Source organism: Chanodichthys erythropterus, chromosome 13 (assembly GCF_024489055.1).
Source record: "Chanodichthys erythropterus isolate Z2021 chromosome 13, ASM2448905v1, whole genome shotgun sequence".
In the NCBI taxonomy this organism is placed as follows: Eukaryota; Metazoa; Chordata; class Actinopteri; order Cypriniformes; family Xenocyprididae; genus Chanodichthys; species Chanodichthys erythropterus.
The window spans coordinates 3,077,191-3,099,917 of record NC_090233.1 but is presented as its reverse complement, the minus strand read 5'-3'; the positions used below and the strand labels follow the sequence as shown (position 1 = coordinate 3,099,917).

General features: G+C 35.0%; 1 protein-coding gene and 1 long non-coding RNA gene across 5 annotated transcripts in view; one reads left to right on the top strand and one right to left on the bottom strand.

The window, feature by feature from the left end:
* abr (ABR activator of RhoGEF and GTPase) overlaps nucleotides 1-22,727 on the top strand; it is a 372,538-nt gene that overhangs the window by 147,712 nt on the left and 202,099 nt on the right. For 3 of the 4 annotated variants that reach the window (XM_067405883.1, XM_067405885.1, XM_067405884.1), the window contains exon 2: nucleotides 9,514-9,692. In XM_067405883.1, the coding sequence (XP_067261984.1) occupies nucleotides 9,514-9,692 (179 nt within the window). Of the gene's footprint in view, nucleotides 1-9,513; nucleotides 9,693-20,123; nucleotides 20,482-22,727 lie in introns of those variants that run through there. The other variant, XM_067405886.1, reaches the window with a different exon arrangement.
* On the bottom strand, nucleotides 1,185-1,793 carry LOC137033692 (uncharacterized). Its single transcript, XR_010896874.1, has 3 exons — nucleotides 1,688-1,793; nucleotides 1,461-1,490; nucleotides 1,185-1,225 (listed from the first exon to the last, which is right to left on the bottom strand). It is a non-coding gene; the product is annotated as an uncharacterized lncRNA (long non-coding RNA).

Here is a 22,727-nt window from a genome sequence, read left to right as displayed (position 1 = left end):
AAAGGAGAGAGAGAAAACAGTAATGAATATTGTGAATATATGCACCATAGCATTTCAAATGCCTAAGCATTTGATTGCAGTAAGTTAAAATATATCCAATTAGCACTTCAGAAAAGTTGCAAAAAAAAAAAAAAAAGCTGATAATTGTATTCAATGAAATCGTTCATTCATTGAATGGACTACATGCACAACTGCTTCCGCATTGTATGTTGTACTACATCTCGGGAGTTGGTAAAAGCATTCAGCTCACCAATTTACACCATTAACCTGCTGCAGTCCAGTGCTCATCTTCTCATTAACTGTTTTTCTCTTAGTGTTTTTCTTATATTTTATACCTGTTGAATTTACACTTTAATTAATTTAATAAAGTAACGATAAGTACAAGCTTGTGTGTGTTGGTGCTCTTTTTAAAAATAGTTAAATAAATGGTACCTGCCTCAAGACATTAGCAATGTTAAATATTTAATCTTTAAGGGTTAGTTTACCCAAAAATTAAATTTCGGTTTGTTGTTAATTACTTGCCCTTGTGTCGTTCCCCACCCGTAAGACCTTTGTTCATCTTTGGAACACATGGAGATATTTTTTGATGAAATCTGAGAGCTTTCTGTTCCTTCATAGGCAGCAGCACAACTTACACATTCAAGGTCAAGAATGGTAGGAAACCCAATTGTTAAAGTAATCCATGTGTCTCTGTGATATGTGTCAGAAAGCTCTCGCATTACAAATATCTTAATTTGTGTTCTGAAGATGAGCAAAGGTCTTATGGGTGTGGAATGACATGAGGGTGAGTAAATGACTCAAATGCAAAATGAATGAGCAAATGAATTTTTGGGTGAACTAACCCTTTAAACAGTAACACACTGGCAGCGGACTGACAAATATACTTTGAATATTAAGAATTGAGTGAATTACATACAGTGAAATGATTGTCAATGAAAAATAGGGATTAACATATTTAATAAAAATAAATGAAGGTTTGTTTAGATCTTATTCCTCAGGTCTCACACACACTGCAGCATCGATCACTAAGCAGAAATAGGCAAGTTGTATTATTTCAAAATGTGTGTTACAAGCCTCAGTGCAAGTAGTCCATTCTTTGCCATAAACCTGATTACATCACATGTGAAATTAGGTGCAATACTTACATTAACAAAACCATATTTCACAGAAGGCAATTTCCCCCCCTTTCTGGTTCTTGAGCCATGTTTAGGGTGTATGTCAAAGCCTAAAGCAGAAAAGCAAAGAGAGAGAGAAGTGAATATTGTGCATTCATTCACCATAGCATTCTTGTGAACACAAGGACTCACAGCTAAGCATATGATCTCAGTAATGTGTCCTGTTACACTTCAGAAAAGATGCATCTTAAAATAATGCTTAAAATAATTGACAAAATAAAATTGTTTATTCACTGAATTCGTTATCATAAACCTGATATACGTGAAAATAAGCACAACACTTACGTAAACAATGGAGCTGCATCAGATGATTGACTGAAACGAGAGAAAAAAATCAGGTTGTAATAATAACTTAGATTTGTCTATAAGATGAAACATCAGTGTTACTGCATGAAACGCTGAGAACAGAGCAACGTTAACCGTTTGCTCATGAGAAGTTTAACATTTCAAGATCAAACAATTCATGACAAAGTAAAAACGCGAACGAAAAGCTCCAGAAAAGAGTGACTTACCGTATTCTCAGCCGAACAATCGTTTATCCGTCTTCTCGACACGGGCACAAACGTTTCGATTAATCAGGCGGAAAATAACATCTCCGTCTTCTCAGCAGCGGCGTCCGGTCATCCCGCGTCTCAGGCAAACTGACGCTTCAAAAGCTCAAAAAACTGCACACTATTCACTCAAATATCGTTTAATGATAACATTAAACCGTGAAGAGTCGACGTGAAACACTAAAAGCGTTGGGAGAGAAGCTAAAATGTATGCCTGGCCTAGAAATTTGAAATGAGCGTGGAAAAAAAAAATCAATCATGGTATAACACTATTTGATTTAAAGGTAGTAAACAACACATGTATAACAAATTACACAATTAGAAATAAATAAACCACTTGAAAATGAATTTGACTTAATCAACTTAAAAATTTACACAACTTTTTAAACAACTTTAAATGTTAAAATACAAATTAAAAAAAGAAAGTAAACAGTGTATTTATATACTGCATTGTGTGGGGGGAAAAATACCTGAGAAAAGTGTCATGTTAGCATGTTTCGCTCGTGATGGAGTGATCTTGCAGTGGAGTGTTGTTGGAGCAAGACAAAACAATGACAGTCTAAAAAAAAACGTAATGTTTTAAAGGACTGCAAAAAACAAAAACACACACACAAAAAAAAACATTTTGATTCAGAAATCAGACTCAGTTAAAGAACCAACTTGAAAGTCACTTTGACTTGTGAGCAAGTTTTAGTCAACACAAAAAGCATTAAAACATTTCCTTGATTGTGGTAACCATTCATTTATAATGTATGTCCTTTTACGGCTTATTGCTTTAAAAGCAGATTATTTTGTGAGGTCTCTGAAAGAGAACAGTGTGACAGTAAGCAGATATGTGTGTATAATTTCATTAATATCATGAAAGGCTCATGCAGTAATCTTTGTTGATGTGGTGTGTTTGAACAGGGCTGTGCGGTGGTAAGAAAGCTCTTTCATACACAAAGACTAGTTTGCTGACCTTTCCAACCAGCTGTTATTATGGAAAGTAAACAACTATTATAGGCTTTTTGTCGTTTACGCCTGATCACTTCTAATTGTCTGTTGGAAAATGGAAAATGGCTTAAAATCAAATTTTACAGATACTCTTCAGAAGAAACAGGAGCTGCACTCTGTATTATTTCCAAGGCATAACAGAAATCTGTGGATTTCTTTTTACTTTTAGTGGACAGTTAAAACTAAAACAGTAGCATCCACAGAATAGCAGCTACCAAGAACACCATAACAACTAAGTTTTTGCTGTGGTATTGAAATTTTCCACATACAGTACACGCTGTAAAGTTTCAAGAGTGAAAACCGCATTTACTGTAAATGAATCCCCTAAACTTTCGTTCTGGTGTACACAGCATGATCTTGCATGCTTGGTAACCACTATTTTGCCCAAAGTAATATAGTGACAATAGACTCCTTATGCTGTGCAATTTTAACTAAAGTACTGCCGACATATGTGATGTGTATATGCTTGGAAGGCTGCTTCACAGAGCATGCTCTTACAGTGTTGCCATGTTCTCTTATTATAAGCGTTTTTGGCCTTGGCTCATAAAAGTGGTAAAGTTAATGGCTGACCTGAGTAGTGTTGTCAAAAGTACTGACCGCTATACCAAGTCGGTACTAAAATTTTAAAAATATGATGCTTTGAGCACTGTTGAGTGGATTCGTAAACACCTGATTGGCCTTTGTCTTCAGGAGCTCATCAGATTATGTCTGTGATTGACTACAATGATCAACGCTTCAAAAACTTAAACTTAACTTGTAAATAGACATCAATGATGCACTTCACAGAGAACTTATACAGATACACATGGCAAACGCTCCCACACTTCCGTGTGCTTTTAAATGCTCCCTTGCTTTGATCATTGTAGCCAATTACAAACATATCTGATAAGCGCATTAACACAAAGGCCAATCAGAGGTGTTTATGAATCCGCTCAACAGCACTCAAAGCATCACATTTTCAAAATTTCAATACCGACTTGGTATTGCGGTCAGTACTTTTGACAACACTGGACCTGAGTATGTACAGAACGGGATTAAGCACTAAAAGGTGAATTTAGCTGCAGTGTGTACTTGGCTGTGAAGATGGATCTTTTCAGCACCCCTCTTGGGTGTGGTAAGAGTCTGACATGTAAAAATGAAGATGGCTCAGCTCATAACGCCACTGCCATGCTAAGTTGTTTATTTCCAGTAAGGAGAAAATAAACAAATCCAGCAGTGCAAGTATATTTACAGTGAATACTATTTACAAAAACAAACAAAGTACTGCCACCTTAAACAAAACAAAAATACACAATATAAACACAATATAATCAATAAATGCACATATACATGTAAGGGGTGCACAGATAGCAACGTGTGTTGTTCAGGTCTCACCTGCGCTCGCGCGCTATCAACGGCGTAAATGACTGGACATTAGAGCATACGGCACTCGAAGTGAACAGTTTACAAAGAGTGACTGTTTTGTCCACGCTTTTTGATTATCGTTGTTGTAACATTTTGCGCATCCATCGACTGAAACATACATTATCTGAACTCTGTCTGTCTGTCACGTTGCTATTTTAAACAAACAATATTAACCAATAGATGCGTCACCATTCGAGATGGACCGTGGTGCAAGTGCGTACCGAACCGTAAGTGGAGAACCATACGGTTCGATTTTTTTACCGAGGACCGTTGCACCCCTAATTCACGTCATACAATAGTTTCATTGGTTTCTGGTTGGCACCATGCCCGGGAAGCGTAGTAATGGCGCTTTTAATATTATAACAAACAATGTTTGGGTTTGCTGCTACCTTCCCAGAAACGGCACATCACATAAAACATGTAAGACAAACAAAACAACCAGTAATATGTAAATGTATGCGTGTGTGCAATCGTGTGAGTTATGGCAGGGAGATTGATGGGTGGATGTTTGGAATGTAAGCAGGTGTATTGTGTGTGACCAGTGCTGTTCAGCCCTCAGAGCTATAGGTACCCACTTCACAGTGGCCATTGGAATTGAGAATTGTTAAATTTCACTGGTTCCTAAAATTTTTGGTATCGAAATAACCCTACTCATTACAATTTACATGGGTCAAAAACAATGAAAACAATACAAAAAAATTCATAGTGAAAAACATGTCTCTAATGTTTTCCTGCCTAATTTGCTGTCAGTAACTAAATATGAACCACTCTTCATGTGTCTCTGCCTCTTGTTTACCTTGAATTATATTTCCATATATTTGAATAAAACATTTTCAAAGGTTCCTACTTATTATATCCCCTATATGTGTGTGTGCATGTGTTGTTCCTCTGATACGATGAGGTCTGGTTGGTACTGTGTTCAGTGTGCCATGTAAGGTTTAGGATAGCGTCCACATGGCTTTCTTCTTCGAGGCTGTATGTGTCTTGCGATCAATCATTTCGCCCCACGGTAAGACGGATAAAGTTTGAATGTTCAGTACTGTGTTTTTTACATGTCTGAATATGGGCAATTGCATTCATTTGACTCCATATAATAAGAGTATTTACTTTTATAGACTCGGTGTCCCATATTTAGGTTAAATGCTTTAACTGTTTGCCCACACACTATGTGGGATCTTCGTAAATCTCTTTAAAACATCCCTCATACCATCAGATTTATATTGGATTTTTCTTCCCTATGGATTTGTGCCTACAGAAACCAGTTGCTAAAGTCCCATAATGCAGTCAGTATATGTATTGTATCGTATTTATATCTAGAGGTATTTGTTTTTTTTTTTTTGTTTTTTTTTTGGGAACTATACCTAATATCAGAGGAATGCTGAGACACACCACAATGAAATTATTTAAAGTATATGCACGTATTTCTTTGTTTATTTAGTTATTTTTTAATTTATGTTTTTATTTATTTATTTATTTATTTATATTTCTTAATTTTTAGAATTTGTATTACTTTTTTTAATTTTTTTTTTTTTTTTTTAGAATTTGCATTTATATTTATTTATTTAATTAGTTTTTTTCTTTTTTATATTGATTTATTGCTTTTAGAATTTATTTATTCATGTTTATGTATTTATATTTATTTTTCAATTTATTTATTTTAGGACGATTAACTTTTTTTTGCACCGTGACATTATTTTCATGACAATTAACTCAATGATATCAGACATTTTACTTCTGAGATTTATTTATTTATTTATTTTTCATTATTATTAGGGCTGGGCGATATATCACATGTGATTGTCACGCGCATTTCGTCAGTAAAGCCAGTTCCCTGATTACCGCTAAATCGCCATCACCTGCTTTCAAGTGGAGCGCCATTTAATAGACAGAACCGTAGATCACTGACAGGCTACGCAATACCGCGTTCATTATCGAAGGCAATTTATCTGCGATAATGAACGTGATATTGCGTAGCTTGTCAGTGATCTACAGTTCTGTCTATTAAATGGCGTTACATTTGAAAGCAGGTGATGGCGATTTCGCGGTAATCAGGGAACCAGCTTTACTGACGAAATGCGCGTTACAATCGCATGCGATATATCGCCCAGCCCTAATTATCAATGTTCTCTACATTTTCATTATTGTTTTAAGTCATTTTATTATTTATTTATTTTATTTTTTTATTATTTATTTTTTTTTTTTACTGTATTTCAGTTAATGAAAGCTGTAATAGAATTTTTTTTTTTTTTTTTGTAAATGCACATAAAGTAAAGGTATATCACAACTTTATTTCCTTTTAAGATTTTTTTTTTTTCTTCCATTTTTAAATTTGTGGTGAAATATTAAACCTGGGGCATATTTTTCACATATTTCATGAGATTCACCAGTACATGTTGTTGTAGCCTAAGTCTGTCCAAGGTCATGGGTTCAATTCCTAATATCAATGAAATGCCATAAAAGTATATTTGAGGATCAAACTATAGACCAATTTGGAGCAAATGTCATAGTTACGTCACTTGCAGCTGAGTGCGCATAGCGGTGGCAGAAAAATAGCGGCAACAAGTGGAGGAAAATGGGCAAAATCCACAGAATAAGAGAAAAATGTTTTGTTGTGCCTTTGGATATCAGAATCGTAATGCAAAAAATATAGTCTTCTTTTTTATAGAATACAGTCGATGAAGATACCCTTTGAAGCTAAACGGAAACGTTTGTTGCAAGTCACAGACTGGACTGATGAAACTTGCAATGATTTGTCTACTATTAAAGCATAAATTTGATGTAAACAGTATACATACATAGCAGTTACAGCATGAAATAATATTTAAACATAACATTTTACATATTTTTTTTTTTTTTTTTAGATAAATACATAGCATAGCCTATAACATTTTTATTTCACAATTCTGACTTTTTTTCTTGCATTTGCATGTTTACATCTCCCAGCTCTGACTTTATAACTCGCAATTGTGGGTTTATCACAATTCTGAGAGGAAAACTGTCAGAGTTGCGGGATATAAACTTGCAATTCTGAGGATAAAAAGACAGAATAACGAGTATATCTCACAATTCTGTTTTTCCTTCTATGAATTGTGAGAGAGAAACTCAAAATTAACTATTTTTAGACTGCTAGTGACAAACTGATCATTTTCTGCCACCAGGTAGGCTCCACCCACAAAAACGTCATTGCTGTTTGCAAACAAAAAATAGGTCTGTATAAAATATGAAGCAAGCAAGATGCCGGTAACATTGGGGCTGTGAGTGCACATCACACAAGATGATGTGTAGCAACAGTGAATGTTGAAGTGATTGGCTGTGGACAGCGCAGGTCATTCTGACCCCGTGTGAATGTGCTGTAGGCAGAGAGGATGTGAGAGCCTGTTGACCCACATTCAACCCATTTCCTGCTCAGCATTTAAACAGAGCAGTTATTTCCTCTTACGACCAGCCGCTCTATTAATGTCTAAAACATGCTCACACACATAGACATAAACCAATTATAATATATATCCAACTAAAGCTTTGTTTTTTTTTTATAGTATTAACATGAAAGACGAGTTGAAATAAATGAAACAACCATTCATTTTATGATGCCTTATGGTATTTGCTTTGTTACTTCCCTGAGTTATTGAAAGACAGACAGTGTCACTTTGATATGACACACAGTGTGTGTGTTTTCAAGTGAAAGGAACATGCCATTGTGACCAAGTTGAGTTAAAATTGCTCTGTTCCTCTGTTGGTTGTGATTGGTCTGTTCTTCTGTTAGTTGTGATTGGTCTTCACAGTAAAAACCTTAGGGAATGCCATAGCGACAGACGGGCTGGCCCCGCCCCTTGGGGTTGAGTTGTCAAGCAGGTTTTTGTTTATGTGCCAGTCTCTGGCCATGTGGGAGTGTGTCTTGACACAAACACACTGCATTTTCCATTTTAATGAAGACAAGTCTCCTGTGAATACTGCTGAACTCATAAACACTTTAATGGGAGATTTTTGGTCCTCTATATGGGCCCCCTTTGTGTTCTCCAAGTTCAGTTTAAGATGGAATATTTTGGGATATTTTCTATGTATTTTCTGTGAAATACTAGATAGATAGATGTTTTAGCATTTTGTTAGGTGTTACTAGCATTTTTAGCATAAAGATAGCATATTTTAATACATTGCTAGCATGTTTTACCATGCAGTGATACAGTATTATTAGGTGCCATTAGCATGTTTTAGCATATAGTATGTAGATTTGTCATTATCACTTATGTCACTTCACATTGCAAACTTGCAATAAAAATAGATTTCCAGGTGGTGGTGTTGTTGTTGTTGTTGTTGTTGTTGCTTCAAAACACTGTTAGCTTGAAAGCTCCTTAACAATCGAAGGCTAGCATGGTTTAAATGCAGTATAGTAAATGGTGTGGTAATGACATGTTTTAAATGTAATTTAAATGCATTTCCCATTCAAGTTAGAATAACTTGGTACTGTTAATTCTGTTGTGAAGTTACAATTTTAGTCTAACATTTTGTAAAACGATTATTTAATTGTGTAAACCAAATAATCAAAAAAAAAAAAAAAAAGGTGTGTATTAGTTAGCCGTGCAAAATTGCTCCTCTGCTTATTTCTGCTTGGGATCTTTGATATTGGCAGAGCTTTGATAAATCACTTTTCCACCCACTGCATGGTCAGCCACAGCAGCCTGTGTAATGGTGCAAAAAATGCCCACTCATTTCCCACTAACCCCTTCCCATCTTGTTCTAAAGAGCCTGTACCCACAAAACACCCTCCATGTTCTGCACAGACCACTAATTGCACCTGTGAATTGATTTTCCAAATCATGTAAACTGTGGCACTTTCAACATCGGTAATGTTTGTTTGAGCAGCCCAACATGGCGCCATTAACCAGTGGTGTGAGATTGAGGCGGGACTACCTGTTTTCAGACAACGGAAACCCTGTTGTCAAACAATCATTATTATTTTTGCAGTTCCGATTGGTGCCACTAATGAAGCAGAAATCATGCTTGACCTAAACAGTTGTCATGAAATTAATTTTCTAAATGCAAGTTATAGATCTTATTGTAAACAATTAATCCGTGCACGTTTAAAAAAATGCTTTGACCACGTATTGTTTTATCAAAATAGCATAACTGGACCTACCAGTAAAACGACAGAGTGGTGACGTATGCAGGACATCTCCAATCATTTAGCCCACTTAAACTCTGCCCTTGCAAACTCAGTGTAGATCTGTCTTCTCTTTTGATGCAACGTCCATGTCAAAATCCAATCAACAACTGATGCATAGAACTAAGTCCCCTTCCTACATCTTGGATGTACGTTTCAATGCAGAAGAAAGATAGTAGATAGTTGTTGTTGTTGTAGCTCTACTTTACACCTCTTCTGTTTTTCCCCACAGACTTTAACTACAACACTGATGGCTATGAAGGAGATACTGCAGAGGACAGGAAGTCTCAGGATGGCTCAGAGACCATGCCTTTCATAGACGAGTCACCCACCATGTCTCCTCACCTCTGTGCACGGGGACAGGATGGAGAGGCCGTCTCACCCACGCCACCTGATGGGCTACTGCCTGGGGTATGACTGTATTTTTGACTGTGTGTGTGTGTTTAGGATTAGATGAAACAGCTGTTAAACAGTCGGTTAAAAGTATGCCGTCAATACCTCTTTGCCGTCTTAAAGGGATAGTTCACCCAAAAATGAAAATTTGATGTTTATCAGCTTACCCCCAGTGCATCCAAGATGTAGGTGACATTTTTTCTTCAGTCGATCACAAATGATGATTTTTAACTGCAACCGCTGCCCTGTCATTCAAATAATTGCAGTAGATGGGAACTTCATCTATAAGAGTGAATAAACCTTGCTTAGACAAATCCAAATGAAACCCTGCGGCTCATGACGACACATTAATGTCCTAAGACACGAAACGATCGGTTTGTGAGAGAAACCGAAAAGTATTTATATCATTTTTTACCTCTAATACACCACTATGTCCAACTCCGTTCAGCTTCCTGTTAGTGAGGTCAAAAAACGCGTTCTGAAGACGGAAGTGATGTCTCGCCCATATACTTCAATGAGCGCGAGACATCACTTCCGTTGTCAGAGCGTGATCTGACCTCACTCACCGGAAGCTGAACGGAGTTGGACATAGTGGTGTATTAGAGGTAAAAAATGATATAAATACTGTTCGGTTTCTCACACAAACCGATCGTTTCGTGTCTTAGGACATTAATGTGTCGTCACGAGCCGCAGGGTTTCATTTGGATTTGTCTAAGCAAGGTTTATTCACTCTTATAGAAGAAGTTCCCATCTACTGCAATTATTTGAATGACAGAGGGCAGCGGTTGCAGTTAAAAATCATCATTTGTGATCGACTGAAGAAAAAATGTCACCTACATCTTGGATGCACTGGGGGTAAGCAGATAAACATCAAATTTTCATTTTTGGGTGAACTATCCCTTTAAGCTGGCTCACTGGTGTTATTGTAAACATACTTAATGCTAGTTAGTAAAATGTATATTTCTATACATATATTGGATTAAACACATTCCGCCATTTAAATCTGTCTGTCCAAAACACTCTCATGGCAATTCAACTATTTTACATTTTGGATTGTGCGATGTCATTCGTGCATTTCCATATGATCTGCTTACACTCCAGTAACGGTTATATTTAGGGGTGGACCTTCATGCTTACAAAATTCATATGAAATCCATATGTTATCGCCACTTCATAAAATATTTGTTTTTCAGTGAGATCGGTCTGTTTATATGTTTAGAGGAGCTTTGTATTTGTTCGTGTTCAGCTGTAATGAATGCAGTTTTTATTAATGCTCTTAATGTGAGTTCATCCAAAAATGTACACTACCATTCAAAAGTTTGAGGTCTGTAAGGTTATTAAAAAGAGAGAGTGACTTTCTTCACAATATATCTTTGTGTGTGTGTGTGTTCGACGGAAGAAAGAAAGTCATACGGGTTTGGAATGACACGACGATAACTAAGTGATTATAGGATGTTCATTTTGGGTGAACTATCGCTTTAAGTGTATGTAGTGTTTATGAGATGACATCATACACAGAGGATTTGAAGATTTTAAAAACACTATTTTTAGGTTTAGCTTTATAGCTTTGCACAGACATGCTGTATAAATGTTTGGCATCTGTTGTTGTATCTGCAATATATTCTGTTAAGATTTTAATGGCTGTTACAGAGAGCAGTGTTATACTCTTCACATTTAATAGCATGATCCTGCACAAAACATGAGATTTAGGTGGACTAAAAAGTCTGAGGAACTTCACTGTCTTTTTACCAGCCTTTGTTGTTAATGTCAGCTCACAATCAGCCAGCATCACTCTCTTCATTGCTTTCACTTTCACTTGGGTGTGCTTTATTGACATGACAAATAACGGTGTGGTTGTTTTGCCAAATCACTTTCATAGCTTCAGGCAATTAAATAAATGCTTTGCTGAGTCCATTCTCACCTAGTGTGTCTCAGCATAGCATACTGAGTATAATGCAGTGCCTGTGTCTTAATGTCTAAAACAAAAACAAGCCATGGTAAATGGAACATATCCATACAACAAACCCTCAGAATTATTATTACACTGAAGTCAAACTTAAAATTTTCATTGCATTAGATTAGGGTTTTTCAAACTGGGGTTTGTGAGGGAAGTGCAGGGGGTGGATGAAAAGCTAATTTTTGTATATAATAAAAAGTAAAATTAAAATAAATAATTTTAAAATAAAAAATCCAAATAAAACATAATAAAAAAGACAAAATATTTTATTCATTTGCCTGCACGTGTAACATAAGAGAACCATTGAAATGCTAATGTTTTATTTCATTATTGAAATATTAATTTAAAATCTCAGGGGGTACTTCATGTAAATATTTATGTCATAGGAGTTTGGCTGACAAAAAAAGTTTAGATAATAAAGATGTAAAAAACAAACAAACAAACAAAAAACGGCTGTCAATTATGTTACACAGTGATAACACAAACTTCTAATCTAATATTTCTAATCTAAGGGTTAAATATTCAAATAGTTTTCAATCAGATGGACAGGGAATGGTTATTTCTATGAATTCATCTTTCTGTAATGATGAATGTATTTGGCCATTTATAATGTGCATTTCAGGGATTAAACTGACACTGAGGTATATGTGTTTGTCACATGTATTTACGCCCATTATAAACACGCATGACTATTCTCATTGTATGACAGGTAATGAGTGTTAAAGTGTTGAATTTGAGAGTGATGTGTAACCAGGCTCAAGCTTTTACAACAGCATCTCCATCTAGTGGTAGAGCAGATGAAGTGCTGTGTTTGTGCCTTTTATAGTTCTGCTGATATAGGAAAATCACATATTTGAAGGTTTATTTTACATTTCAATAAAACAAATTTTATTGCATAATGAAAACATTTATAAAATAAAATATATAATAAATAATACATAAATTAAATAATTTCGATATTAATACAATTCCTGACACAATTCAGGACGCATTTCTTTGTTTAGTTTCATATTTTGCACGTAGCCTCCCATGGAATAATGGAGACCTCTATTACAAAATATATTTTTGTAATAATTAATATATTTTTGAGCCTCTCAGAGGGTCTGATCATGTGGGCAGTGTTGTGAGGAAGTCTGAGAACCTTATATAACCAATGCAGAGAGACTCACACCATATATCGCCTCCTCTGGCATCATCAGAAGACTGTTTCTACAGACTTGCCTCACCACATCAAATGAATGAGAGATGAACTAGTGTACCATTCATTTATATCAGTTCCCATTGATGGTAATGTTGTGTCAACCAGTGTATAGAAGTTCTGTGAGAAAACGAGAAGCCAAAGTATTATGCCATCATTTGCCATCTTACTTGGTTCTAGTTCCTTTTTTGAGCAGTAGATGGACATCATCAGGGATTCCTTACTGACTTCAGTTCAAAGATTACCATGAATTTTTCAAATGTTATTCCATGATGATGATTATAATGATCATGCAGTGTTAACTGCATTTGTCAGGAAGGTTGATAAATAGCTTGACATCTGTGTGTTGAATGAGTGTCAAGTCACTTTTATTTTATATAGTGCTTTTTACAATGCAGATTGTGTCAAAGCAGCTTTACAGTGATAACAGGAAAATAATTTTGGCTGCACATCAGCTCTAGAAGAAAATGGTATCATTGTCCAGCTTAAGTAAGTTCAGTATTGATTCATTTCCATTGTATGGAACAAATTTCAGTCAACCAGACTTTGACCTCACTCAGCTTACACACTCACTTGCAAAATGTGTGTGTGTGCTGCAGGCAGTCACTCCTAATAGAGTATCACTCTATAAGAGTTTCAACTTGATTAAACGAATGAATCTATAATTCCGTCTCCCCTTTAAAACAGCACATGCAGAAGTGTTGATGACATTAATGTGAATTGAGTGTATTTCATTGATGCGTTAAGTGTTATTACTGGGAGTACAGGAGAGCTTTATATGTGTTTAATGAAAATAGTTCCAAGCAAAGCAGAAAAGTTGCATCTCCCAGCAACAGTGTTTAATTCTTGAATGATTAACTGTTTTTGAACGAATCAGGTGAGTCAGTTATTCAGTGACCCATTCGTAAAGTGAGAGGACACTTGCTTCTTTTATGAATGAATTAGCCGGTTTGAGCTAATCAGTTGAATGAATGATTCTATGATTCACTTCTTATGACTTGCCACCACCAAGTAGTGGTTTTAGCTTCATATATAATAGTATTATTTCTTTTTTCCCAACATTTAATATTACTATATTTAAAATGTTATATTCACAACATTATTCTCGAAAAATTATTTACAGTAGGCAATTGAAATTGCAGTTAAAGGATTTTGGTAAATAGTAATCTTGATTTTGTTGATACCGATTTCATAGTGTACAGTGTTAAATTGTGTAAATTTCAACTTGATTAAACGAACAAATCTATAATTCCGTCTCCCCTTAAAACAGCACATGTGGAAGTGTTTATGACATTAATGTGAATTGAGTGTATTTCATTGATGCGTGAGTGTTATTACTGGGAGTACATAAGAGATTTATATCTGTTAAAGGAGGAGTTGTGGACATTGTCTGATCCAGGAAACCCCCTAAAATAAAATGCCAGAATTGTCTTGGTACCACACTATAATAACTTTCATTAATAACTTTAACAACCATTATAAACTATTTTTGCCATATCCTAGATTTATCGTGCTACTGTACAGTTCGAAAGAGAGACAAAAATATGAACTCAAAATTATTTTCATTTTGTTCTATAAAAATATGGTTCTGTTCATAAGTTTACATACCCCTTGCCAAATCTGTAAAAAATAATATAATGTTATATAATTAGTATTTCTGTTGTCTTTAATGTAACTGATTATTATATATCAATATATGTACGTGTTTAGCTAGCAAACAGTCAACTCCGTTAGATTCATTGGTTGTGTCTCAAATTATGTATACATGACTAATACATATGCACTTAAACTATACACTATTCACTCTACCGTCTATTGTATGAATTTTAGACCACATAAGGAAACCTGCAAGTGTCCAACATTCCACAATTTATTTATTTTATTTTTGCAGTCATATAAGTGCATCATCCTTGTATTTAAAGTTCACTTCTTCTTGTTGGAATTTTTACTATTTATTTTACAAAATGGAATAGAATAGTTCACAAGCATGCAAAGTGGAACACACTTATGGCTCTTTCCACCGAGTGGTACTGTGCAGTACGATTCGGGATGGTAAACCCTGATCCAGCTTGCGTTTCCACTGCCAACAGTACCTTTACTTGGTGTACAGTGCTCAGCGTAAATGAGTACACCCCCATTGAAAAGTAACATTTTAAACAATATCTCGAATGAACATAAAAACAATTTCCAAAATGTTGATGACTAAGTTTAATATAACATCTGTTTAACTTATAACATGAAAGTAAGGTTAATAATATAACTTAGATTACACATTTTTCAGTTTTACTCAAATTAGGGTGATGCAAAAATAAGTACACCCCACAAAAAAAAAAAAAAAACTATTACATCTAGTACTTTGTATGGCCTCCATAATTTTTAATGACAGCACAAAGTCTTTTAGGCATGGAATGAACAAGTTGGTGACACTTTGCAACATCTATCTTTTTCCATTGTTCAAGAAAAAAAAAAAAAAAGCCAACAAGGGCCAACTTGGTGCGGAACACACTGAGAAAACTTGCCGATGAACAAAAACTGCCAGACGGCCAACCATCGGCTTGGTGTGTTCCTGCCTTTAGATGTCATTGTCATGTTGGAAAAGTGCACGACGACCAGGGGCACAGAGTGATAGTAGAATTTTCTCTTTCTGTATAGAGCACTACATCTGTGAATTCATGATGCCATCAATGAAATGCGCTCCCTGACACCAGCAGCACTCATGCAGCCCCACATAAGGACACTGCCACCACCGTGTTTTTTACTGTAGGCACCATGCATTTTTCTTTTGTATTCCCCACCTTTGCAACGCAATACAGTTTTGAAGCCATCAGTTCCAAAAACATTTATCTTGGTCTCATCACTCCAGAGTATAGAGTCCCAGTAGTCTTCATCTTTGTCAGCATGGGCCCTGGCAAACGCTAGGCGGGCTTTTTTGTGCCTGGGCTTTAGAAGAGGCTTCTTTCGTGGACGGCACCCATGCATGCCATTCCTCTGCAGTGTACACTGTATTGTGTCACAGGAAATAGTCACCCCAGTTTAGCTTTCTACTTCTTTAGATAACTGCAGTGAACTTGCATGCTGATTTTCTTCAACCCTTCTTATCAGAAGAGGCTCCTGTTGAGGTGTCAACTTCCGTGGACGACCTGGACGTTACTGTGAAATGGTTGCAGTTCCATCTTTTTTAAATTTTTGCACCACTTTTGCTACAGTATTCTGACTGATAAGTAAAGCTTTGTTGATCTTCTTGTAGCCTTCACAAAATTCAAGAAATTATTTTCTTTCTCAGGTCTTGTGACATTTCTCTTCCATGTGGTGCCATTGCTGACAGCATGAAATGGGAAGGGGTTTTAACACCCTTTTATAGTCAACTGTCTTCTGGACACCTGTGTAATGAATAGTTACTCACCTGTGGTTGAATTCTTGTAAAATTAGACATTTTGTAGTCTAAAATTTAGCTGTGCTCCAGAGACTTTCAGTGGGGTGTAATCATTTTTGCATCACCCTAATTTGAGTAAAACTGAAAATTTTGTTGTCTAAGTTATATTATTAACCTTACTTTCATGCTATAAGTTAAACAGATGTTATATAAAACTTAGTCTTGTCAACGTTTTGGAAATTGTTTTTGTGTTCATTGTTTAAAATGTTACTTTTCAAAGGGGGTGTACTCATTTATGCTGAGCACTGTATGCCGGAAAGTAGCGATCAACGCCATTCTCGCACGAAGAAGAAAATGACTCAGTAAACAACAGTGGAGGACATAAAGCAGATCTTGTTCTTGCTTCTCGGCTACACACCGACATTGTATTGCAACAGTGTTTTGTTTCAACTGTATATTTAAAAAACGGCGCCTCTTGTGTTGTCATTTCCTTTGTAGTACCTGCAAGTGACAATTCTCTGTCAACCAGTCATCGTCCTGCATTGAGTCTAGCTCCATCCTTTATGTACTGGACTACTTTGCTAGGTACCCCAAAGGGTCCCAAAAAAGTGTTACGGTACGTTTTGGTATTTTGATATCATTCTCCACTTCTGACAATCGAAATGAAAATAACTGTACCATGCCGCTCGGTGGAAACAAACCATTATTAGCTAAAATTAGCAGTTAATTAAAAAAAAAAAATGTTGTTGATTTGTGCTGTTACACTCTTAAAAATCAAGGTTCTTTACTGGGATCTATAGCTACTTTTCCACCGTCGAGCCAAACCGTTCTCGTTGCTTAACCGTTCCGTTCCAGTCCAACTCAGCCAGTATGGATATAGTTTCTTTTTCCACTGTGGAGCTGATAACAGTGCTCTGTGGAATGTAATAAAAATAAGTCCATCGTTGCCTAGGTGACACAAGAATTAACATGATATGAGATGTAAATAGAGACTGTGTTATGGAGGATGATCAGATATTTAAATTTTTTTTTTTTATTAATCTGTGTTAACTTCACTCAAATAATGCAGAGAAATTGGTAGTCAGACAACAGACAAGAGACCAATCCTGAGTGATTTCGGGCCGAGAACAGTTTGTAACCATGCCGTGCCATACCAAGTTCAAGTGGAAATATAACTGGAATCGTTCTTTTACCATTCTTAAACTAAATTAAAAATTAAACCACTATTAAAATATTTCAACACAGCCAGCCTAACTTAGGCAATAGCCCTCCATTTAAAGGATTAGTTCACTTTGAAATGAAAATTACCCTAACCTTTACTCACCCTCAAGCCATCCTAGGTGTATATGATTTTTTTTTTTTTTTTTTTTTTTTTTTTTTATGAACATTATTGCAGAAATATTAATAAATATCCTGATGCATCCGATATTCAACTTCATAACTTGTTTAAATATGGATATTTATTTACACAAACAAATTGCTTCGCTTCAGAAGGCCTTTATTAACACACCGGTGCCGTGTGGAGTACACGTTTATGATGGATGGATGGATGGATGGATGGATGTGGATGGAAGGATGTTCAGCTCATACTCATTGAACTCTATCACTGCCATTATAAAGCTTGGATGCGTCAGGATATTTATAAATATTTCTCCGATTGTCTTCGTCAGAAACAAGAAAGTCATATACACCTATGGCTTGAGGGTGAGTAAAGGTTGGGCTAATTTTCATTTCAAAGTTAACTAATCCTTAAAGCTTAACAAAAAGCAAAAGCCAGTCTGGCATTTACATAAAATAGCATTTTGCAAGTTAATATAATATATAATATAGTTAAGCAATATCACACGAGCAAGAGTGCTATTTTCTCGAATATCAGCATGATTGCAAAATGTGATATTAATTTCTTAAAAGTTCAATAAACAATAAGTTTATTGTATGAATTGACAATCTTTAGAGACAACGTTGTAAATTTTGACTGTTGTTACTCAATTTGGCCAATGAAAATATTTCCAAACAAAGCAGAAAAGTTGCGTTTCCCAGCAACAGTTTCATTCTTGAATGATTCACTGTTTTTGAACGATGAGTGAATTATCCAATGACCCATTTGTAATGTGAGAGGACACTTGCTTCTTTTATGAATGAATTAGCCTGTTTGAGTGAATCAGTTGAATGAATGATTCTATGATTCACTTATTATGACTTGCTGCCACATACTAATGGTTTTAATATAATTTATTTTTTTCCCAACATTTCATATTATTATATTTAAAATGTTATATTTAGAACATTAATCTCATAACATCATTTAGGCAATTGTAATGCAATTAATGGATTTTGATAAATGGTGATCTTGATTTTGTTGATACTGATTTCATAGTTTACAGTAGGGCTGGGCGATATAGCGCATGCGATTGTCATGTGCATTTGGTCAGTAAAGCCGGTTCCCTGATTACCGCGAAATCGCCATCACCTGCTTTCAAATGGAGCGCCATTTAAAGGTACAATTTGTGATATTTTTTTTCCCGCTAGAGGTCGCTAGAAGCCTATTCAAAACAAAGACGTAGTTTGATGACGCCAAGCTTTAGAGCGGAAACTTGGGACATGTGGTCTCCATCTCAACGGACGGTGCAAAAGAATAGGGATTGGAGTCTGGAATAACTCATGTTCGTGGATGCGATTATTAACGTTACTGTAGTATGAAGCAGAGCAGGACCGAATGTTGCGGGAGCTGAACGAGGAGCTGAAGCGATTGATCAACACACACCTCACAAGCAGCGGGACTTTTATTATGACACAGTCGCCGGCGCCGCTTCTGCTTTTCCGGTCATGAGTTTACGGGAGCTGTCCTTGTCGACAGAACCAGCGGCAGATGGTAAACAGTAATTATTGTTCCATAAATAAGTAACACAATCCACCATAAAACGTGCAATAAGTAAATAAGGAACTGCTTGAAGCAAGCTAGTGGTTTGCTGGACGCTAGACACTACTTCCGCATTTGTCCACGACACTGTTGTCATTGGTTTCTACGTCAGTAAAGGCGGTAACAAAGGTAACTGATGACATTGACAGGCGACTGCACTGCCCCGTGCCACTGTTTAGAATGGGAATTTTCTTATGATTTACAAGTAGTTGAAAACATTAGAGATATTGTTAGTAATCAGCTGGAGAAAATATATAACACTAGCCTAGTGGTTTTTGGATATTTTACTGCAAAAATTTTACATATTGTACCTTTAATAGACAGAACCATAGATCACTGACAAGCTACGCAATATCGCGTACATTATCGCAGATTAATTGCCTTCGATAATGAACGCGATATTGCGTAGCATGTCAGTGAACTACGGCTCTGTCTATTAAATCCACCTCCACTTGAAAGCAGGTGATGGCGATTTAGCGGTAATCAGGGAACCTGGTTTACTGACGAAATGCACGTGACAATCTTAAGCGATATATTGCCCAGCCCTAGTGTACAGTGTTAAATAGTGTAAAAGATGATCAACAATATGTAACTTTATCTTTTGTAAATAATAAAAAGAGGGGTGCCCTTATTTTCACCTGAGCACCTGTCTGTGTACAGCCCTGGTCAACAGTGTACTTATAGATGTACATGCAGAGATAAATTACAGCTGTAATCACATACAGGTATTTTTTAAATACATGTATCTCCACAATAAATGCATTGTGTTAAATGATTTATTTAAATGTTTGTACATGGTAGTTAAAGACACTTAATATAATGTGGGAACAACAAAGAGAATTAGAAAATAAGAAAGAGACCTGTTAAGGCCAAAATGGTGGACAGCCTCTTAACCCAATACACCCGGAATTGACACACACCAGGAAGACAGAACTTCAGTCAGGGGGAGGGACGTAATCAGCTCAAGCCTCTGTTTGTGTGTGAGTGCAGAGGCGGGCCATTATATGTGTGTGTGTTTACGAAAGAGAGGAAGCAAGTAGCTGTTTCTGTGTTTGTGTGAGAGGGAGGACACGTTACTGTTCCAGAGAGAGAGAGAGAGAAAAAAACCTCCGTTGACAGAAGAGGTAGAATTCCAGTGGAGGCACTGATGTGTCATGGGCGGCTTGTGAAAACTTGAAAGGAAGGAAAGCAGCAAGTGAAACGGAGGGAGAGCAGAGAGAGTGATCAGCTGCCAGCATGGAGGAGGATGAGGATGAGGTGCTGGGTCTTCTGGACAAAGTTCTGGAGGATGAAGATTTGTTTGACAATGAGATGGACTTGGACTGTCCATTCACTCCAGTGGAACTCAGGATGTTTAAGGTGAGAGAGAGAGACAGGCTGAGAGGTGAAGAGACAGACAGCACTTCTCTCTTCCTCTGCTGGCTTGCTGACAGAGGTTTTGCTCTGTCTCAATGGCTAAAAATAGTGAGGTGGAAAATATTAAACCTTTTTTTGCGACGTGGCGTTAGTGTTTGTTCATTTCCCTTTTGCTTTTTACCAGTCATATGTAGCAAAGATGGTCTTAATGATCTTTATCCTTTTCTAACACACTCATAGAGACAGAAATCACTTAGATAAAGGCAGAAACTAGGCCATTTTTACACAAATACAGATGTTTATTTACCAACTGTTGCTGTGATTTTTGACTCTTTGGCATTGCATTCACAGTGTATGTTTGATTTGGATGTTTAGTGTCTTTATAAGAGCATCCATGCTTCATTAGACTCCACCAGCCGTAACTTCACTTTGTCACATTTGTTAGCACAATCATATATATATATTCTTGGACCCCCCCCATCTCTCTGATATTTTGGTATATCCAATAGATCTATACCTGTATTACTCTCTCTTTGTCTCTCTTACATGAATGTTTTAAAGTTTATCTGTAAGGTTTTTATTTTATTAATTTTTTTTTGATTGAAGATTTTTATGCTCACCAAGGCTGCATTTATTTGATCAAAATACAGTAATACAGTAAATTACAGTTTGAAATAACTGTTTTCTATTTTAATATATTTATATATGTAATTTATATAAAAAAATGTAATTTATTTCTGTGATGGCAGAGCTGAATTTTCAGCAGCCGTTATTCCAGTCTTCAGTTTCACATGATCCTTCAGAATTCTAATTCTAATATGCTGATTTGGTGCTCAACAACATTTGGAAACATTTATTTTATTTTATTTTTCTAATAAACATCATTCATTTAAAATAGAAATTTTGTAACAATGTCTTTAAATTGACTTTCATTTCCAAAATGTCGATAATGAATCTAATCTAATAAAAGATCCCTAAAGATCGAATAAGATTCAGAGGCCAGTTGTCCAACTTCAAATTATGCTTCTAGTTTCAGGATATCTAGCAAACTCAAACCTGCATCAGCTACGTGAGCACCACAGCTCAACATGAAGACATGTGCAATAACCATTGTGTCACAGCTCTGACCAGTAACAGGTTTATATATATATATATATATATATATATATATATATATATATATATATATATATATATATATATATATATATATATATATATATATATATATATATATATATATATATATATATATATATATATATATATATATATATATATATATATATATATAGCTATATATATATATATATATATATATATATATATATATATATATAGCTATATATATATATATATATATAGCTATATATATATATATATATATAGCTATATATATATATATATAGCTATATATATATATATATATATAGCTATATATATATATATATAGCTATATATATATATATAGCTATATATATATATATAGCTATATATATATATATATATATATATATATATATATATATATATATATATATAGCTATATATATATATATATATAGCTATATATATATATATATATAGCTATATATATATATATATATAGCTATATATATATATATAGCTATATATATATATATATATATAGCTATATATATATATATATATATAGCTATATATATATATATATATATAGCTATATATATATATATATATATATATATATATATATATATATATATATATATATATATATATATAGCTATATATATATATATATATAGCTATATATATATATATATATAGCTATATATATATATATATATAGCTATATATATATATATATATAGCTATATATATATATATATATAGCTATATATATATATATATATAGCTATATATATATATAGCTATGGAAAAAATTAAGAGACCACTCCAAGTTCAGAAATCAATGTTAAGTGGTCTCTTAATTTTTTCCATAGCGGTGTATATATATATAATAACAATTTTCCATTTTCAAGAGGAAAATAAGTGACACTTAGAAGAACTTCCCCAGACTCCCTTCAGTCTAACATGGACATTCATTATTAGTGACAAATAAAATTAAATAAATAATCCAGGTAGACAAATGTGTTTCTTAGTCTGGCTGTACATTTTCTGTTTATACAGTCTAGAAACTTCTCTGTAACTTGCTCTTCTGTCCTGTTTGCCCATTCTCTGACTTTTACAAATGACAACTAACTGTT